Here is a 22,032-nt window from a genome sequence, read left to right as displayed (position 1 = left end):
CTCCCTCATGCATTCTTTTTTGCACACGCACACGCAAGGAAACACACACCTTAGCTCCCTTCTATATTACTTTTTCCAGTCCTACCACTAAAGTCTCTTTCTTCCGATATTTCACTCCTCTCTCTCTCGTTTTTCCCTCCCACTTGTGTTGCAATATGCCTATTAATGATGCAGCCAGAGCACCACTGCCAACTTCCTGCCTCTAACTGAGAGAGAGAGAGAGAGAGAGAGAGAGAGAGAGAGAGAGAGAGAGAGAGAGAGTGAGAGTGAGAGAGAGAGAGAGAGAGAGAGAGAGAGAGAGAGAGAGAGAGAGAGAAAGAGGAGTGTAGCTGTGGTGTACATGCCCTGCTTTTTCACCACTCCCTCTTATCTCTCCACCCCCCTGTCTGTGTTGTTTTCCTCCTCAGAGTTGTCCCATGCACGCAGCGTGTGGACAGAGTGCAGCTGTTTCGTTGCGAGCAGAGCCCAACATGTGAGAAGATGTCTGTTGGAGGTTGTGCTTGTCCCGGTGAGTACCTTACTCTCACTCCCTCTCTCTTTTTTTTCACTCTCTATCTCTCTCTTCTCCCTCTTTTCCCCTGTCCCCCCGCCCCTGTCTCTGTGCTCAGAGGTATACTGTCAGAAAGATGACTTATGTAAAAGTGTTGCAAAGCCGCCCAGGGCCAGTTTCAAGCTGCGTGAGCTTGTGTGTGCATGCATGTGTGTGATGGTGGAGCCGCGCTACACTCTCTCAACACATGTCCTAACACAGGGTTATAGAGCGAGGCTAGCCACTCTGGGATTGAGTTGTTCAGCCGATCCCTCGCACTAACGCAAGCACGCTGTGCAGCGGATCAATGGCTCTTTGAGTTTTGACACAGGCACAGACACTGAAATATCAATAAGCACTCCACTTCCTCTCCACTCTTTTCACTCTTTCTGACCCGTTTTTCTTCTGATTCTTGATTATTTGTGCTCCTACATGTTTAGAAGAGTTGGTAGAGATCACTGCTTAATGTCACTGGAATAATTTTGTCATATTCTTCCCATGGTTCCTGCACTGAACCGGGGCCAAAGCACTTCAGTGGAGTCATTGCAAAACGGTTTAAAGCTGCTCTCTCACGAGTTTAAACCATTACATTTACTAATTTGGCAGACGCTCTTATCCAGCGCGACTTACAACGGAGGGGACAACACTAAAGCTGCAGAACAGTTGGAGACCTCAAAGTAAGGGCCGAGAGCTAAATCTGTTCAAGGAGACAAAGTGTTGGAGATGAGGTTAAGAAGAGCACAGAAAGTGATCAGTAAGTGTTAGTAAGGCATGTGAAGGTGTCAGGAGAGAAAGGGCGCCATCCACCATTAATGAGGGATTTAACTAAGAGGTGGAATATGTTTGGAGTTAAGATGCTGTGTGGGTCTTAGACATGTCTCTGTATTGTCTGCATCTTTGTCTTCACATTTCGGTTGTTGGCAGGAAATATGTTTTGGCATTTTTTCATCAAGCACACCTTTTAATCTGCTCTCTCCCATCCCCATCGAGTGTTTGTTCCTTTGTGACTTGAGAGCAAGTTCTCATTAATGGTCTCCCAGTGAGAGCAGGCAGGCGGCTCAAGACAGTCGCCTTGAGCACAGCAAAGAGCCTCACAGCGCCAGGGGACGGGCTGTGAGCGGCACCAGGGAGCGAGGAACAGATCGAAATTGAATCGTAGCATCTGCTCGGGGGGGATCTGAGAGGACGCAGATTGAATTAGGGTGTCAGTATCATTTTAATGGGGCTGCTCTGATTCATTGGTAGTCGGCTATCAGATGGAATAATATTAGAGGGGGGCCTCCGCTTGATGTTCTCTTCTCAGATCATTCCTCGCTCCTTCCTCTGTAGTTTTCCAGTATCGCTCTGCCTCTGTCGCTCCCTCTGTTGACATACTCTACAGTGGAGCAGAAACTTTTAATGGCATCCACATGTTCTGGAAGGATGTACCAGAGAGGTCCACCCGAGAGATCTGCCATGAACACACACAGAGGTTTTCCTCAGACAGGCATGCATGCAAATGTACACCATGCACACACACACACACACACACACGCAAACATGTAAACCTTGATGAGGATCCGACTCGGACAAGTTTGGGCTTGTGGATCTCTCAGAGAACCGCGGAGCAACACCGATCAACACTGGTTTGCAGTTTCGCTCTTGCTCGTGAATTATTACCCTTATAAATGACGACTGGTTTGTTTACATTCTTGTAGGATGGTGGGTTGGAAGATCCGCCCCATCCTTTTGTGTGCTTAAGAAAAACAAGTCAACTCTTCCTCTCAGATCACTTTCTCTTTTCACCTGCCCTCCGTCGTCTGTGTTTGGTTAACCGGGGTCCGAATATTATTGGATGAAGGACTTTAAACGCAGCTTATTTGCATGTCTTCAGGCATGTGGAGGGAATGTGAAGGAACACACTTCTCCTGTCTGTCTGGTTCGTTGACAACCTGGTGGCATCCTGCTGTTGTTTGGACTTTGCTGTGAATCAGCCTTTTTAAGGCTTTGTTCGCCAGCATGAAGGAGAGTCGTCGTTACACAGTAGAGCCAATCACGTCCTCCGTTCAAACTAAATGGTAAAAATAGATTGCCTGTGAGCCTAAGATACCCCCCCCTTCATTTTCACATGCACCCACTCAACCATACACTCCCCTCTGCTCGACACTCTCTCCGTCTCTCACCCATCTCTGTCCAGCCCCTCCCTCATCTTACTCTCTCCCCCCTCTCTTCCTCTTTCTTCCTCTCTCTGTTGCTCCTTCATCCTTCGCTCGCTGCCTTTTGCAGTAACCGTGGCGTTACCTCATGCAGAAAGTCACATGGCTCCTGATTGGAGAAATGTGGCTTAAAGGAGAGCCAAAATGGCAGCCGTTTTTTTTTTCCTTTTTTGATTACCATTACACAACAACATGACTGCCTCAGCTTTATTTCACTGCACTGAAAGCCTGCGTCTCCCTTTTTTCCCCTCCTCAGTTCCTCTTTCTCTCTCTCTTTCTCTCTCTTTCTCTCTCTTTCTCTCTACACCAGTGAGTCCCTCAGATCTTGTTTGCTAGATCAAAATGGCTGTGTGTGCAGAGGCAGAGAAAGAAGGAATGCGTGGGAGACAGAGATGCTGGGGAGTCAGAGAGATGAGGAGGGGGGGGGGGGGGGGGGCGCATCGAGAGGAGACGAGCTGTAGTGATGTCACATCTGCTGCAGGCCGACAGGATGGCAGAGGAAAGCTGGCATGTGCCACATGGGGGGAGGAGGATGGGAAGAGAACTAAATGTGTAGGAAGGTAGAAAGGGATTTTTTTTATCAAAGCGCACCTTTTATTTGTGAGAGACGTACAAGCTGCAGAGTCTTTAGACATGAAAGTAGGTCTGATACGGAGATAGAACATGACAGCAGCAGCGTTCAGTTGAAATGGAGCTGTGCGGAAAACAAAAGGCACGAGGAAAGCCGCAGATGTTGTTTGAAAGCTGCAAGGAGAATCTGTGTACAACCTGAGTGTGTGGGTTCGGGACTATTTAAGGCGCAGGGCTGTTGTGTGAATACAGGATATGAACCTTCATTAGATTGAATAGACCTGTGTGAGGGACTGCTAGGTTTCAAAGATTAACTGAACAAACAGAGCATGAATGGCGCAGATAGATTTAATAAAATACAATCAAATCAAGGTGAACGTTTACATTTTCTGTCTGTTAAAGGCCATAAAACAATTGTGATTGTTATTGTCTTATACTCGATGACAGTGCAAACAGACGTGTCTCATTTGTCTTAGAGACAACTCAACTTTACAAGGTACATTAATATTTGGACTTATTTCTACACATTTTCAGTGGCGATATGTCAACATAGATACAAAAATTGTTATAAAACTATAAAAAATGTAACCCGTTATTAAGAAGTAATAAGAACATTTACGGAGGAATAAATATGTTAACTGTATTTTTTGTGTGTCCTTTATGAGATGACAAAAAAATATATACATAAAAAATTAAATACATTTTATCTATCACTGCAGACGCTATCTCTACTGTTTAGTTTCAGAGGACACGTTAAAACAGAATTGTACTATTATATGTGAAGATTTTATTTTCAGACACATAATAGAGGTTTGGGTGATTTTTTTTTCAGGACATGTAATTTTGTTCTCTGAATGTTTGCCCAACAAGAGAAAGCTGTTAAAATGATTGTTTAATTAATGAGGTTCAATCCTACAGTTTAAACTGCACCACATCCGATTAGTCAACAACAGTCCTCCGCAGCGGACCTCAGGGATTGGCTAGAGTCAGATCAGTGACCTGTGTCATTGCAAATGTCCAACAGCATCAACCGTCACACTGACATTCACATACTGGTTTCCTTCTGTTATCTCTCAGTTTATCTGGAACACGTGCTGGGTAACTTCCTCCTGTCAAGCCGAAGCACTATCCTCTGGGTGCAGTCTGTGTTCATTCTGTCTGCTGCCATGTTTTTATCACCACCAGTCAGGTGCCTCAACAACGTCCCTGACAGGTTCGTGCTTCCACGGCGGCGTCGAGAAAAGCAGCAACATGAATCTGAACATGCTGTTCGCCGGCGCTCCATTCAGGGTCTCTCTGTAAAGCTTCATTGTCTCTGTCATAAGTCAAGTACACAGTCATTTTCTTCAAGTAAAACGTGTCAACCTGCTGGAATAATGAACCATTAAATATTTGATGAATTTTCTATTTTTCCTGTTTAGAGACCACATGATTTTTTCTCCATGGGAACAGATGAATGTGATAGTGTGTGAATGCTCTGCAGTTCAACGGAGCACAAAATAGCACATGTAAAGTGGTCTTAGGAGCCAGAGATCTATAAATACAAGCAAGTGCATCAGATCTTGTGTAGTGCAACACCAGTTTTCCGGTGACTAAAATAGGACTTAGTTCTGGAGTAGTGTATGACTGCCATATTCTGATGCTGCCTTTAGTGTTATCACTGCCTGACAGCCCTGCTCACAAGGTGCGGGTGTGTAAACAGGATTTGTTACTGAATTCAGAAGAAATAAGATTCAGCTCTTGTAACTGAAATACGCTCACAGAAATTCATGAAATGTCCCATACAGTATAATGCATATTTATTGTTGATACATCTTAATAAGTTTGATATAATTCAGATTATATAGATTTCAATCAGATGTGTGGGGAATAGGATGTGGGGGGAAGATGTTCACAGCATTTACCAGCAGAGGGAGATGCTGTTCTGTCACGTCTCCCAGTGTCAGTCCATCAACACTGAATAGACGGCAGCAGAGCAGGGAATCAACATGAGACCCTGCTCTGCTGATAACACCACTGCTGTTCATCAAGTGTGTGTCAGTTTTTGCTCATTAAGATGAGTTTAAAACAACAACTTTTACTCTGTTTAAAACTTAAAATCATCCAGTATCTAAAGTCCAAAAATATAAAAGTTACTTTTAAGTAAGGCTGTCAAAAATATGTAGTAAAGTAGAAAATACAATGGTTTTCTCTGAAATGTGTATCAAAAGCAGCATAGAATGACACAGACGCACACAATAATTTGTTCATCTTCTTCCTGTGCTTAGTTTCTCATGGCTATGATTGGGTAATCCAATCTGTAATATTAATGTAAGGGTGTCCTAGTGGTTAAAGTGGTCGTTCTCCAACAAGAAGGATGGGGGTTCAATCCCCAATCTTCCCCATCTGAATGCCTTTGGCAAGACTTTGGCACTTCACAACCTATTCATTGAACAATATCTTACACTATGTAAATTGAATAATAAAATAAATAATAATAATAAAAAAATTAAATTAAATTAATCTTACGAGGAGGTGCGCAGGAGGTAAACATTTTATTAAATTAAATAAAAAACAGAAAATAAATGAAAAATACATTTTCACCACTTTCTAATTTTCTGCACATTTTGGTAAGAATTTGAGCGTGTTAAAGCCCTCAAAAAGCCAATTAATTTTCCTGAAAAAAATAAATGATAATCCTTACAATTTCAATAGGGGCAGTCAGTGCTCGGGCTCTAAGAATCATGTAACATTTAACGTGGTAATTATCAAAGTTTTGGTCTTTGATATTTTTTGGCAACTAGAAGTGAGTAGAAAACTTAGAAAAAATATTCTCCAGCTGTGTCTTTGCAACTTGAAATTCCAGGTACAAGCAGTTATATGAAAGGGTCTAAAAAAAATCACTATTCACATTAAAATTGAAAGTTTTTGTGGTTTTGTCTCCCCCAGTCTGAACACTGAACACCAGCTGATATCTCGGCTCGTGTCTGATGTGGGGTTTATGTGGTAAGACTGTGGTCAGACGTGTTTGCTCTCAAAGAAATGCATTGCTTCACCCCTCTCATCTACACTGCCGGCTTATATTATTCCACCGACTAATTGCTGGCTCAAGTTGAAGCCTTGACAAATTGAGCTTTAACTGCTCTGTGAGATCGCTTCACGTATGACTGGTAAAAACAAGTGGTTATTGATTAAACGGGAGGCTACAGATTATAGCCTTACATAATCTGGGGCTATGACTGTGATCAAGACTGTGGTCTGAAGGATTTGAGTCGTCTGAGTCAATCATTTTTCCTAAGCCCTTACAAATTAAACAGCACATTTAGGAAACTACTATCACCGATTTACTGAGCAGTGTAATCAGAACCTCTGAGTCACACTTCACAGATTCAATCAATCCAATTTCTATTTTCATTTTGGGATTGTTAAAGTCTGTACTATTGATTATGATTGACCAGTGCTAGTTTATCTACTTCCAGCAGCCCTAGCAAAATAAATAAATTATACCCTAGTTTTGCAAGACTGATTATATTGTGGAATTAGCCAACATTATAAAAAAGCTTTATAAATTCACCAAGTTGGAAAGATTTCACTGGAAATAATAATTGATATTGATATCTGAGAGGCATCACATCTAATGGACACTTAATAACATAATAATGCTAAATCTAAGCCAATCTGTGGAACCTGGAGAACAAGCCAGGTATTTTACCAGAACAGAATTAAGTGTGTGTGGCGTCTTATATAGAATGACATTTTAAAGACTGTATTAATCACAAGCAGGGTGAGACAATAAAGAATGTGGCAACACGTCTCGAATGACTTATTCCAAGTATTAATTTCCCCACTCATTTTTAATTAGAAATTTAATACTATAAAAATGTGGTGAAACTTCATGGTTAACAGCTGAGACTGACTCATGGTTAGATGAGCGTGCATTGACGGGACCTTGCTACCATGGCTCCACCCCCTGATTGCTACAGACTCTGGCTCCAAATGCACAAGATGGTGGAATTTTTATCTCAGCTCTTTTGTTGGAGTAAGTGAAGATGCGTCGTCCATCTTTATGTACAGTCTATGGTTCATAAATGTACTTAGCCCTGACCAGTTTGGAATGGATCAGAGCTTGAGCAGTGTGTGTGCCCGCGGACGTGAACAAGGCTCCAGGCAGGAGGAGGTGTACTATCCCTTTAATGAAATGTCACTGATATAACACAGAGAACTCACCCTTTACTGCCAGCTCACTAAATTGGACTGAAGATCCATAAATAATTTTTTTTACGTCGATATCCTTTTCTTCCAAAGAATAGTTCAGGGAAAAAACTCATGAAGCCAGTCGTATCAGGCTATCGGACATAGAGATCAAGCTGATACTGTCGACCACTAACATCCGATAACATCAATTGGTGGTAGGCATGAATAAGTACTGCAGAAGATAGAAGGGATGTTCTCCATTTTGTCCCCAATGTTAAAAAATGGGTCAGTGTTTAGTTTACAAGGGCACATAGGTAATGATGTCTGATCCACTGAGCCATGCAAGCCAGTAGCCAGTCAGATTGACCTTTGGCCTCAGCGTCCCCTCAGGTTCAGACTGTATCACTGATTAAAAGGCCGAAACACTTGATGACAAAGAGATATGCAAGTGAAGTTATGTCCCAAACATCCAGTGGTAGTTTATGGTGCAAACGTACAAGGGACAGTGACCATCTTGTACTATATTCGTAAAAAGGATGTGTTGATATGTGTGATGTTTCTCCACATTGGCCCCATGCCTCTTCTCCCAGCGGGGGGCCCTGGTGCAGTCGTGTGACAGGACAGACCCACGGCCCTGGTGGGGGGGGGGGGCTGTGTTTGTCCCGGTCTGTGAGCCGGGATGGGCGGAGGAGCCCCGGAGGAGGCGGGGCCTTTGTGTGTTCGTGTCTCGGCTGGCAGGAACAAAGGGTCCTGTGGTAGTAGTGCGGAGGCAGCACCGACCCCCGAGCTCAGGACATTTAATTCATATCGCTGGGGGGCTGCGAGTCGACCGGAACCGAGGAGACTAGCGGGGGCATCGCACTTCCCGTCCGGCCGTCTTGTTTCGGGATCGTAGCGGGAGCTCTCCTCCTCCTCCATCACCCAGCCGCTTGCTAGCATTGAGGCTAGCTGGCTACACCGAGCGGAGGTGTACATTTCTCTGCAGGTAAACGCCACCTCACTCCCGCCCTGTTCCACCAGCTCCGCTGGCTCATAGCGAACAACAGGAAGTGATGGAAACACGAAAGAGGGGAATGGTTAAGTGTTCGGCGGCGATGACGATACTTTAGCAAGAAGGTTTATAGCTTAGCAATGGCATCCGTGCTCCGCCAGTGACTGCGGCCCTGGTGCTCAGTTCACGCCCGCTCCCGAGTGATAAACACCGGCTTCACTTTGTAATTATCCGCGGTGCACGTCCATACATCCAGCCCGGAATAGAGCACCTCCAGCGGGGCCGTCATGTCGGGAGGGCTCGCTCATTGCACTGGATGTTTTATTGGCTCGGGGCCATTCTCCGGATGCAGCTCTATTGTTCGCCGTGGACAGTTCGGGCGGATTGATCTGCAGCAGATTCATGTGTTTAAAGTTCTCCTCTGCGGATGGAGACCCGGATATGAGAGCTGGTCTACAGACTGCGATCAGGCTCATTCATCATTATTTGTCATGTGCACTTTAACTCATTTTGCTTCCCTGGCACTGTTGTGTTTGGCGTTTTAAACTGTTGTTATGCTTCTGTTGGACTGGGATGTGCAATCTGCAGATATGGTGTAGATGGGTTTCCTGATCTATATTAGAAGTGACAATAACCTGGATGTTTGCAATCGTGCAGCCATGCATGTTTCAGAATACGCTTGCATCACACTACACAGTAGAGGCAATAAGATGCATCTTTATTTGACATCAAACATCTGCTAATGAACAGGTTTTTATAGCAGGGGAATTATTGGTTGCAGTGGAACATGTATTGTTGCACAGTGCTCATTAGCACCCGACCTGAACAAAGCCTTACCATACGTGGTTGAATGCTGTCTGGGTCTAATGGCTGGTGGTGTTGTGGAGGGTGTATGGGGGTGGGTTGCTGGGTCTATAGGTCAGAGGTAATGCATAGAGAACCATTGTGGGATGCTCCTGAGCAGGTTTGCCTCCACAGTAATGGGGAGGAGAACGTGACCTGCCCTGACTCTCCCGGGTGTGCTGGAGCGAGGAAGAAAAGGCCCAAAGTAAATTAAGGAGGAGTTCCAGTTGTTGGAGGAGCCGATGGAGAGACCGATCGGAGTTCACGCGGGCATACTTAACCCCAACTCGTGCCTTTCTCCCTCCATCTGTATCTGCCTTGACTTTAAATCACCACCTCTGCCTGTGGAGGAATCCATCAGTTCACTGGACGTGATGAGAATGTTTTTTCTAAAACATCTCATTTTTGTATTGGGCGCCCATGTTTCTCCCTCTGTCTGTTTTAATAAGCTTCGATCACCGCTTCACACGCCAAGTTTTCACTAACGGACTGTTTTGCATAAATTGTGACGTTAAGTCTCTCAAATTACCATAATGCTGGCTATAGTTGCCTGTTGGGAATACCTGATCTACAAGCAAAGCATACGTAAACACCGCAATCAAGTAGGCATATGTGGAAACATTCAGGATTTTGTATGAACCAAGTGTTACCAACGTCTCTTTACCTGATATTGAATTAATCTCCACCACATATATTCAATTCATCTGGATTATCAGCATTTTCCTGTAGCTGTACTACCGAGTGGTTTATGATGGGCCAGTTTTTGCCACCACTGCGAGCTTGCATTAAAAATGTCTTTGGTCGGACCTAATCGTATGCAGTGGCGGCTTCTTGTGGGATCTCATTGAGCCGGGATACCAACTAGATGCTTTCTCAGAGCCCCAAATTGTTTGAGCATGAATGCCTCATCTGGGCAGAAAAGGGTTAACAACAGCCAGGGTAGAGGGAGATGGGGGGATGGGCGGTAGAGGCAACTAGAGGGGGTGAACACACACAGCACAGACCAGTATGGTTAGGATCATATTGGGCTGTATGCAGAGAACAGTGTAGCCTGTTGTGTTATGGATGGTACACAAACACAAAGTACACACCCGACCATCTCGTCCCATTAGCCTGATTGTTTCTCAGACTTTCTGCAGGCTAATAAATATTGCTGTTCCCCCCCCCCCCTCCTAATGATGATGATTTGTTTTTCTTGTCCATTTACCAGATTGAAGATGCATTAGATAATGAAAGCGGCAGGAAATTGTTTTGGCAGCGTGCTTTTATTTCAGTAAATCTCAACAAAACCGTCCCAGATCAGATTACTTAGATGATGCTGTGATTTGAACGAGCTAAATCTAAATCTCCTCTAAATCTCTGCTCTTTTTTTCCTCCTCCCCTCATCCTCCTCCTCCGCCCTGGTGGTTGTGTGCAGGCTGTTCGTCAAAGTCATTCAAGCTGTACTCTCCTAAGGAGCCCCCCAACGGCGGCAGCTTCCCCCCCTTCCACCCAGGCGCTATGCTTGACAGAGATGTGGGGTAGGTCTGGGTCATACTGTCAGGTCATGGCGTGTTATGAAGGAACGGATGTATGAAACTAATGCATCTTATGTATTCATTTGGTTTAATCATGTGATTCACTGAGTCTCCGCTTTACTTCTTATGAGCCTCAAGTCTTAATGTTATGATTTGTTTTCTTGACCTAGATATTTTTACTCAAGACCACAACAGCGTTTTTATACACAGTGATCTTTATTGGTGTTGTATAACACATTCTTCACTTTGCACTGTTAGATAATGATTGAATAAAATCATATGAGACTACACATAGATAGACTGGTTCATAATGTGTGGACTAAAAATGTGCCAATCAAGATGGAGCAACATTTAACTTGACTGACAGACTAAATAATCATTTTTTTTACAGTATTTCTTTATCGATTTTTTTATATCTGAAATATGTTAGCCTCATAAGTTTAAAACCGGCGCTATAGAGTTTTTTTTGCTGCAATCAAAATGAAGATGTCATGGGATGTGATACATTTGCCACGTAGAATGAAAAGCACACATCCCTGTTGTGTTACTTTGGTTTCTAAGGAAACAGTTGCTGACTGTTGTTGTTTTTCTGTCCTCTTAGGCCAACACCCATGTACCCCCCGTCATACATGGAGCCTGGAATGGGGTGAGGACACTGATGCTCAAATACTGCGCATATACAGGGTTCCCATGCATCCTGGGAAACCTGGAATTTTTAAGAATAATTTCATTCATGCCTGGAAATTAAAAATACTATATCCTGGGAAAGAGTTTCTCAAAAAGAGTGGGAACCCTTATGTAGTCAGAAGTAGAACATAAAACATTATGTTCTCTGTTTCTTTTAAAATTCACCTGCATCTCAGACTCTGGAGTGTTGAACCCTTGGTGGTTTCTGTTTCAGGAGACCCACACCGTACGGGAACCAGACAGACTACAGGATATATGAGCTGAACAAAAGATTACAGAACTGGACAGAGGTGAGAGTCACATCATCATTTACAGCTTAAGACAACAACACCAAACCGTGGCTGTCCAAAAACATGGTTGCAGTTAATCTAATGTGTGTTACATGCTGCAGGTTCTGTGAAATACTTAGTTTAAAAAAAAAAAAGAAGTTAACCATGTATGGGATTTTATAGGAAATAAAGCTCAAGAGCTTACTGGCTTCATTCCAATTCACTTTCTAATGAATTAATAGGATTATCTGATGAACCTGGCTGAGATGTAATTGGAGTGCCAGCTGTTTATACGCCAGAGCCTGCAACAGAGTAGCTGACTTGAGATATTGTTTTCTGTGGCCATCACACAACACATAACCTGTGTACGTTTACATTTACCTACAGCTATGTCCAGCTTAACACTTGATATATACACTTTATATTACCAGGGTTGAATGTTAACCAATAACTGACCCACTTTTATGAAAGGCTTACTGAACCAGATCCCTTTCATGGTAAAATAGATACATTTTATGTATCTTCTATGTCTTTATTCTGTATGAAACTTGATTGGTATTGTTTATTTTATTGAGATTATGACGTAAACCTCTAGTTTCAGAACTTTCAGATTTGAAGGAGTGGGAAAAATGAGAGCAATGGTTCTTCGTCTTCTTTCAGGACTGTGACAATCTCTGGTGGGATGCCTTCACCACAGAGTTCTTTGAGGACGACGCCATGCTCACCATCACTTTCTGTCTGGAAGATGGACCCAAACGATACAGTAAGTTTTTTTTCAGAAATTTGCAAGTATTATCAGATTCTAATTACAATATTAAGCCACGGAAACCATTTCATTTGAGAGATGTACAAGATATATATTTCATCTTAATATTTCAATGTATTTTATACATGTTTAAATGTGTTTCAGAACTACCGCCTTTATTCTCTGTTTTAAAATGTGATCCTATGTATGTATACATACATGTGTGAGGTTCCCTGCTACTATAACTCCTCACTTTCCCTACGTGGCTGAATGTGCATTTATGATCATTTCTCTCTGCAGCCATTGGCAGGACGTTGATTCCACGCTACTTTCGAAGTATTTTTGAAGGGGGCGCCACTGAGCTGTTCTACGTTTTGAAGCATCCAAAGGAGTCGTTCCACAGTAACTTTGTCTCCCTCGACTGTGACCAGTGCACCATGGTGACTCAGAACGGCAAACCTATGTTCACGCAGGTATGGTTAATGTCCCACTGACTCCTCTCCTCCTGTTGTTGGCATCATGACGTCTGAGCTGTGATCTCTCTCTCTCCTGGGGAACAGGTCTGTGTGGAGGGTCGTCTGTACCTGGAGTTCATGTTTGATGACATGATGAGGATCAAGACGTGGCACTTCAGCATCAGACAACACAGAGAGGTCCTGCCAAGGAGCATTTTGGCTATGCATGTGAGTTCCAGGCTCGAGAAAGAAACGCACACTCACACACACTCAGATGCACATCCTGTACATGTAGTCGTTATTGATCTCGCTTTTTCACTTGATCACACAGGATCCGCAGATGCTCGATCAGCTGGCTAAGAATATCACCAGATGTGGGCTGTCCAACTCCACGCTCAACTACCTCCGTGTAAGCACATCATATATATGATTTTTTTAATCGCTTAGTTTTACCTGAACTATCAGAGGTGACAACTTGTATCTTTTATTTAACATTTTTAATCCAAAATGGACCAGTTGTATGATCCTAGGTCAGTTTGTGATTGTTTACATTCTTAAAAATAAGAATCTCTTGCAGAATCCTAGTAAGCATCATACTTTATACTTTATATGGATTCTGAGAAGCCAAATAGCCTGACAAGGTTGCGTTGTTTTGTAACGTGGGTGCTGGTTTTATTATCATGGAGATTACCATTAGCATGTATAAGGTTACTGATGTAAGGCCCCTAAGACTACTTGTCTTACGTTCCTATTGTTGTCATTTTCAACATCTGACCATTGTCAGAAATTGACTAATGTAATCACAATATTTGTTACAATAAGCTAATAAGCTGAAGTTAAAATCACCCTGTGACTATTTTCTTTTAGGTATTGTGGTCGTGAAATAAATCCCCACTCCTGCTCTGCACCCCTGACAACGTACAATAATCCATTAATGTTGCGTCATGTCTGTTTTCTTCCCCTCTTTATCTTCCCTAAAGCTATGTGTGATATTGGAGCCCATGCAAGAGTTGATGTCCAGACATAAGACCTACAGCTTGAGCCCCAGAGACTGCCTGAAGACCTGCCTCTTCCAAAAGTGGCAACGAATGGTAGCCCCACCAGGTAACACGTATGTTTTGAAATTGCCAGTGGTATTTATGGCTGTATTGCCCTTGAACGTATTAAGCCATGGAGTACCCATAAACAAATCCAGCTTGCAGTAGCATGACATGACTGTCATGACTACAGATTTCAGAACTTCTAACGTCCTCTCCTACTCTGTCTCTAGCTGAGCCAGCCCGACAAGCTCCAAACAAGCGGCGGAAAAGGAAGGTGTCCGGTGGAAGCACCGTGAGCACCGGCGGAGGCAACAACAACAACAGCAACAGCAAAAAGAAGAGTCCAGCCAACAACTTCTCACTCTCCAACCAGGTACCTGAAAGCATTATATCTACTTGACCTCTATCTGCACCTCCATGGGAGGATGAGAAAGAGGATGGAGGGGGATGAAATGAAAGGCCAAGGGGTTAGAAAGTTATTTGTGGGTGTAGATGGGGATACCAGGGGTTGCTAGTCTGCCTAGGAGTAGGTGTAGCAGCAGACCAGGAAACAGATAGCTTAGGGAGGCTTCTTGAGGTGGGCTTTGGAATCATGGGAGGGGGGTGGGGTTCTGTAATTCTAGATTAGGTTAATAGTTCCCCCTCATATGAACCAGTGATGGGCAGTCCCTGGTCCTCCGGGGCTACAGGTTTAAGGGTTTATGTAGAGGGGGTACAAGTTACCTCTTTCTTTTAAGTAAGTTCTATTGTTCTGGGGCCATGAGCTGGGATTTCCCTGCTCTGATTTCCAGTGGGACAGGTTTTCTCTCCAAATCCGCTGTATTGACTTTGGTTTTAGAGTTTACCACTAAGTCTATCAGAGCACTGATGATTCACGCAGCACCGCTGTCTTTGCTTATTGGTTGCTTGATTGAGCGAACGAGACCCGAGGTGGAATGAAACCCCCCCCGTGATGCAGCACTCAAGGATCAGGGATGCCCACTGCTGGCCAGTAGGGAGTTCCCCTCAACCCTGCTAGGAAGTCAGGACCACATGGACGACTGAGCAGTCAGGGCCAGATACCTTGATGACGCATGGTCCCTTGAAGTATCATTGAAAATGCATTTCATTAGTTAAAATGTATTAGTTAAGTTGGAATAAAAACCCAGTTAGATCGCACCTAGACCACAGGCAAACAGCAGTTACAACTCGTCGGTGCAGCCAGTCATGCCGCGCACCCCCCTGCATTATGGGGATAATATGTACCGGCCCTTGCTGTCCCCTTTAGGACGTGATGATGGTGGGAGAGCCCACTCTGATGGGAGGGGAGTTTGGTGACGAGGACGAGCGTCTGATCACGCGACTGGAGAACACGCAGTTCGATGGGGCGAATGGCCTGGAGGATGAGGACAGTTTCAACAGCTCGCCTGCACTGGGGGCACACTCCCCCTGGAACAACAAGGCCCCCTCCAGTCAGGAGAGCAAGAACGACAACTCGCAGTCATCCCAGTAGAGTGCTGAAGTCGCAGCAGCAAGCCCCCCCCTTTTCAATCCTTAAATCCTACTGGGACCCACGTGAGCCAGCGTGCTAGCGAGAGGAGTCAGGGAGGGCGGCGCCGAGCACTTCTGTTCAGTTAAATTCTGTTTGTTTTGTTGCGTTATGCTATTTTCAAGACAAAGGAGAGTGATGAGAAGAAGGCTCGACAGCTGATATAGCTCTCAGCCGCCACATGAAGGACAGGGTCAGCAGAATCCCACTCTTGCTCCCTCACATTGTTGCACATGATCAGTGGTGCTCAGCCTTGGCCCTTGTCTGCTCGGCTTCAGTCAGTCCTCTTAGGTGCGTGGCGAGAGGTGGCGGCTTGTGTGCAAGTGTGTTCACCCGCCACCGTCGCCCACCATGATGTTCTGGCCAAAAGTTGGCGAGTCCTAGTGTCTGAGTGCTCGCCACGGCGACCGTGTCAGTGGGTTCTTGTTCCAACCTCGGGTCTCTCTGGCGTGCGTTTCCCTTGACGACGCACCTCGCTGTTTCTGTTGTGCTCCTGTCACAGGGAGGAAATGCTACAGCTTTTATTTAACTTATTTTTTTGCAGGCTGCAGAGAACTGTGTGCACTCTTAGTATCAAAATTCAAAAGTTCGGTTTTTAAAAACTCAATTATTTGTTTTTGTAGGACCTGGTTGGAACAAAAACCTGTACAGTGCCGGAGCTTGAGGACCGGAGTTGAGAACCACTACGCTAAATCTTAAACCCACACACACACACACACACACACACACATACACACATAAACATACACACACACTCTCTCTGTCTCTGTCTCTTTCTCTTTGACCCCCACACACACACACACACACACCCTCATACACATACCCAATCAAACAATGACACGTATACACACAGACCAGTGCACACACACCAACACACACCCAGCAACACCTACAGCATAAAACATTGAGGTACTGGAGAGAGGTGGTATGCAGCGTGTCTGGACCAGAGCACCAGACGCTACAGACGTGCGTTTTCATTTTTTCTATGTTTTAGACCTGTTTTCAGTTTTTGTTTTTTAATTTTTTGTAAACAATTTCTAAAAAACAGACAAGCAAGCAAACAAAAAACACCCCCGACTATTCTTTGCACTGTTTTCCACTATTATACCCCCTATCTATTTTTCTTATGAATTGACGGTGTATTTTGTTTTCCTTTTTCTATTATTGCTAATGTAAGAACTGTAAAACATCTGAAACCTGCAGTATATATTAATGTATAAGTATTGCTGTTAGATCATTCTTATTGTGGTGGTAATAACTTTCATGTAAGTCTATGCTTGATATGTCATCCATCTGTGTCAGACATCACACTGTCATCAGGTCCGTGGGCTTCACCGCTGGGGAGAACAAGGCTAGTGTGTGAGATGCTGCACCGCATCTCGTGTGATGCGAGTCCGAAGCAGCACACTGGAAACCAGTTTGACCCCCGAAATTTCCGTCAAACGCCTGGTTTAGATCTGTCGTCTTATCATTGCAGAAACTGTTTGCTTTTGTCTCTCGAAATTTCTTATCTGGGGGTCCTCTCTTCAGTGAACATAATTGCAGAAAACGTCTCAAATTTGCTACTCAAAAAATATTTTAAAAAAACAAGTTTTGACAGGATTGTAAAATAGGATTTAAGAGAAAAAAAAAAGACTTTTGTATTAACTTAAGTTTCCCAGAAAAGTTTTTAATCACAATTAAGAAAGCTGCAGACCAAGGAGCTACATGTAAAGAGTCTTTAGATATCGATTACACTGCGCTGTTTTATGTTTTATGAAGAATCATTTCTGTTGGCTTTACTTTGTTTGTGTCTGTGCTTGTATATTTCTAGCTAGTAATTTCTGTAAAAGTTATTCTATGTATTCCTCCCTAGAACTATGAGAAACTCAATCTAATGTAAAGCGATGAAAAGCCTCTTAAAAGTTTTTTTAAACGTGATTTTTATGGTACAATCACTGATAAAAGAATTTTGCCCTCATTTTAGCAAACTGTATTTATTTTTCTATGTACGGACGTTCTGTTTAGGTCCAACCCACCTGTACAATACTCATGATAATATATGGAGGGGTTTGTGGGGCTGCTGAGTCAGTTGATGCTAAAAAAAAGAGGTCATTCCATTACTTTTGTTCCTTTGACGTGCGGCTCCCGGGTCAGTCTGGCCTGTTTATTACAATGGTTCATTATGTTCACAGTGAAGAGATGTTTAATAGCCATTCTCTGCTGTTGTAAGGTTCTGGTCTATCTGAAAACTTGTCAGATGTACTGAAAACCAATAAATAACCACATTTAGAGAAAACCCTGTCCACCTCCAAGTTGTCATTTTTTTGTTGTGAAGTTTCTCATTGTTGTTGTGAGTCAGAAACCCGACATCTACAGATGCAGAAAATGAAAAAAAACATGAAACAAAAAATCTTCAGATCTATTGCTTTTTCATTTGAAAAAGTTCAGCTGCATCAAAATTCTGTAAATGTCAAAAACAAAATGCAAAGTTGATATTTCACAACAGTTGAATATTATCGGGATAAAATTCTCACTGTGTTTGACCATATAGATACTGTGTCAGTGTTTCCTATTAACACACATTCAATTAAATGGATAATGTTGCTTAATGTATGAGTGTCAGCGTCCAGGCTGTCAGCGGCTGGATAGTAATGTGCAGACTTGCCCAGCAGGGGTCTCTCAGAGCACAGGATCTGACTGAGCAGCCTGTCAGAAACGCCTCCATCATTATACACTGCTCAAAAAAATTAAAGGAACACTTTGAAAACACATCAGATCTCATTGTGAAAAAAAATTATATTGGATATTTATACTGATATGGACAGTTTAATGTCTTATGAACAAAAGGATCATAGTGAAAAAGTGATGTGGCAGGCTTGTCCATTTTGCCAAAATTCAATTTCTGCAACTCAAAATGCTTCTCATATCTTGTGTGGCCCCCACGTGCTTGTATGCATGCTTGACAACGTCGCGGCATGCTCCTAATGAGACAACGGATGGTGTCTTGTGGGATGTCCTCCCAGATCTGTCTAAGGGCATCAGTGAGCTCCTGTAAAGTCTGAGGAGCAACCTGGCAGCGTCTGATGGACCGAAACATAATGCCCCAGAGGTGTTCTATCGGGTTTAGGTCAGGTGATCGTGAGGGCCATTCAATTGCATTAATTTCTTCATCCTCCAGGTACTGCCTGCATACCCTTGCCACATGAGGCCGGGCATTATCGTGCATCAGGAGGAACCCAGGACCTACTGCACCAGCGTAGGGTCTGACCATGGGTTCAAGGATTTCATCCCGATACCTAATGGCAGTAAGACTGCCGTTCTCTAGCCTGTAGAGGTCTGTGCGTCCCTCCATGGATATGCCTCCCCAGACCATCACTGACCCACCACCAAACCGGTCATGCTGAACGATGTTGCAGGCAGCATAGCGTTCTCCTTGGCTTCTCCAGACCCTTTCACGTCTATCACAGGTGCTCAGGGTGAACCTGCTCTCATCTGTGAAAAGCACAGGGCGCCAGTGGCGGACATGCCAATTCTGGTGTTCTATAGCAAATGCCAATCGAGCTCCACGGTGCTGGGCAGTGAGCACAGGGCACACTACAGGACGACGCGCCCTGAGGCCACCCTCATGAAGTCAGTTTCTGACTGTTTGGGCAGAGATATTCACACCAGTGGCCTGCTGGAGGTCATTCTGTAGGGCTCGGGCAGTGCTCAACCTGTTCCTCCTTGCACAAAGCAGCAGATATCGGACCTGCTGATGGGTTGAGGACCTTCTACGGCCCTGTCCAGCTCTCCTTGAGTAACTGCCTGTCTCCTGGAATCTCCTCCATGTTCTGGAGATTATGCTGGGAGACACATCAAATCTCCTTGCAACGGCACACATGGATGTGCCATCCTGGAGCAGTTGGACAATCTGTGCAACTTCTGTAGGGTTAAGAAATCGCCTCATGCTCCCAGTAGAGATAATGACTCTAGCTAAAGCCAACACTAATGGAAAACCAGTCAAAGTGATCAAGAGGGAGAAACTTGAAATGGCCTCCACATGCAAAACCACTCCCATTTTGGGGGCCGTCTCATTGTTGCCCCTCTATTGCACCTGTTGTGCAATAGAATTCATGCCATACCCCGATAAAAAAGTGTTCCTTTAATTTTTGAGCAGTGTAGCTGTAAATCAACACCGAGCTGCAGGTTGCTGAGTTTGAATCCGTATGCATCGTCTCCAGCACCCCCCTGATTCAAGATCTATATTTTTCGGCCAGGTTTCTGTCATTAATAATTCATGTATATAGACGAATCTTCACTGGAAAAACTCTGTTGTCTTTCTTCGACTCAACTGATGATTCTTTACAGGTAACATTTTATTGTTATTTTATATCCCACAGAACTCAGATAAGAGAATCACACATAAAAGACCAAATGGATAAAGCAGATATTTGCTCCACTAGTTCACAAGCATGCTTTGGTGAGTCTGATCTCTCTGGATCCTTCAAAAATCAACAGCTCTTACACAAAAATAATAAAGTTTTTTCTTTGCATGCAAAATGGACGTGAGCTGTGGCCAGAGCACTTTATTGAATGTTCTTATTGAAACCAAGTTTGAAGAGGAGTGAGTGAGAGACCCTTCAGCCCTCAAGTTTATTAACAACAAATAGTCAGGGATGCATTTCTCCGTGACACCTGTTTCTATCTGCCAGCTTTTTTCATTTAGAAAGTTATTCCTACTCTTGGTTGGGCAGAGGTAATTTAGAAGCAGGAAGCCATGTTGCTTTGGTAAGAAACAGGACAGATAACAGATACTGTTACAGAAGCTGCATAGTGATAGGTACAGATGATAGAACAGAGCAATGTGATATTGTTTCTTTGCCGAGCTGGTGAATCTCAGGCATACAGTACAAGGGGGCCCAATGGAGACAGGAGAGCAGCACTGATGGTTCACATAAGAACAGTTTTTATTTTTTCCAGGCTGATGACTGACTTCAGGTTTAAGTTTCTGGTGTTTAAGCATGGAAGCTAATTCTTGACCTTGTGACCAGTCATCTCAACGCCTAAGGTTTTCTGAGAAATTAACCAAATCTCACAGTCACCATGGAAACATACAATACATAACACATAAAGTCATGACAAATCCATTGAATACTTTTTGTTTTGTTTTAGTCAAGGCCCAAGAGGAAAGATGCTCCTCAATAAATACAAATTTACCAGATTTTTCTTTTCAGCTGCTCTTTGCTGGAGGGAATCTGACGCGCTGACTTCTCCACAAGGTCAAAGTTTCCACTTTTTTCTTGCTAACCAACTCTTTGCTTGTTGTTATTGTCATCCTGGAAAAATCCTCTTCTGCCGAGCTTCTTGAGACTTTGCAGACACGGTGCTAGTTCATAGAACCACGTAACGCAAAGGATTGAAGTCACTTTGGTTGTGCGTCGTTGTGTCTGTGCTCAACACTTGGTGTCTCCACAGATCACACTTTCTGTCCGAGGTGGGGAGCCTGTGAGCATCACAAGCAGGGCTCACTGAGGATAGGATCCTTCATCGGCCTCCCACTGGGGAACACAGTCAAGTGTAGGCAGGAAAAATAACTCTAGGACTCAGCCACGTAAAATGAGACAGGGAGAGATACACAATGTATTCTACTATTTAATCTCTAGTGTCTTTTCAGAGGACAAGTTTCACTCGGCCTCCCAGTGTCGTTGCATCAGGAACACAATCATTGCTGGAGATCACTAAAGCTTCTACAGTCTCCTTGTGCCTTAGCTGTTTGGTAAGAGCTCTCCATGTTGCACTTGGTAGATCCTTTAATCTGTTGATTAAGGGATCAGCCTGTAAATGACGACTATGTTGAGGTGAAGAGAGTGATCAACAAGTGTTTGTGCAGCTGGTGAGGTAAACAAGAAAAGAGGACACACACAAGTGCACAACTCCGTCTGCTTTTTGTGCATCAGAAAGGGAAGTCAGATTGTGTGAATCGAAGGTGTTCCTCTTCATGCAAATCTATCTTCTGTCCTATAACGATAGGAACTCAGTCTGTCGGTGCCTGGCACTGAGAGAAGGGAACAACAGCTCTGCAGATTGGGAAGTTCAATAACCGCAGAAACAGTGATGAGGTGGACTAATGAGAATAATAGCACTTTCGGTAAGTCATCATAATATCTCCATCTCCCTTTTTAGGTGAAAGTGTTTTCTTGCTAAATTTGTAGTTCAGTCTGTTGTTGTTGTTGCTTCTCCCGCAGCCGAGTTTTCTCTGTGATCTCTCTCACATTACATTTCCTGTAGATGTGCGTACTCACATCTCCTTTAACCTGAGTGTATCCTTCCCATCTGCATATTTAGACCTTGTTATTACATGTTTGTACACCACAAAATTACAGATGGACCTGCTTTTCTAAAAAATCCCCTTTTTGTCTATCACCATATCCTGTTTCCTGATTTTCTGAAATTCTTTCTGCTCTATCTTGTTTTTCAGAGTTGATGCAGTATAATTAAGCCACCTGACACACTCCAGGAAACAAAGCAA

At 43.7% G+C, this 22,032-nt stretch overlaps 1 protein-coding gene across 4 annotated transcripts; it reads left to right on the top strand.

Moving 5' to 3' along the window:
• Window positions 1-408: 408 nt before the first annotated feature.
• On the top strand, window positions 409-17,820 carry ldb1a (LIM domain binding 1a). 4 transcript variants are annotated; one of them, XM_061086918.1, is made up of 11 exons: window positions 409-508; window positions 10,719-10,821; window positions 11,420-11,464; window positions 11,720-11,795; window positions 12,435-12,537; window positions 12,820-12,992; window positions 13,080-13,202; window positions 13,306-13,383; window positions 13,955-14,078; window positions 14,245-14,387; window positions 16,166-17,820. In XM_061086918.1, exons 1-11 carry the CDS (start codon window positions 481-483, stop codon window positions 16,217-16,219), a joined length of 1,050 nt encoding a protein of 349 aa, XP_060942901.1. In that variant the 5' UTR covers window positions 409-480; the 3' UTR covers window positions 16,220-17,820. The 4 variants fall into 4 exon arrangements, with proteins under 4 accessions (XP_060942901.1, XP_060942898.1, XP_060942900.1 ...); XM_061086915.1 differs by lacking the exon at window positions 16,166-17,820 and adding an exon at window positions 15,282-16,145; XM_061086916.1 differs by lacking the exons at window positions 409-508; window positions 16,166-17,820 and adding exons at window positions 8,208-8,452; window positions 15,282-16,145.
• Window positions 17,821-22,032: the final 4,212 nt, after the last annotated feature.

The sequence above is a fragment of the Limanda limanda genome, chromosome 15 (genome assembly GCF_963576545.1).
Source record: "Limanda limanda chromosome 15, fLimLim1.1, whole genome shotgun sequence".
Lineage (NCBI taxonomy): Eukaryota > Metazoa > Chordata > Actinopteri > Pleuronectiformes > Pleuronectidae > Limanda > Limanda limanda.
Note: the sequence above shows the minus strand (reverse complement) of the source record. Positions and strands in the feature narration are given on the sequence as shown.

Bases quoted from the DNA above. Each gene is read 5' to 3' on its own strand.
- ldb1a (XM_061086915.1), top strand. From the start codon at position 481: ATGTCTGTTGGAGGTTGTGCTTGTCCCG. The intron at 12,538-12,819 runs GTAAGTTTTTTT...TTCTCTCTGCAG, and splicing joins AGATGGACCCAAACGATACA to CCATTGGCAGGACGTTGATT. The intron at 14,079-14,244 runs GTAACACGTATG...CTCTGTCTCTAG, and splicing joins ACGAATGGTAGCCCCACCAG to CTGAGCCAGCCCGACAAGCT.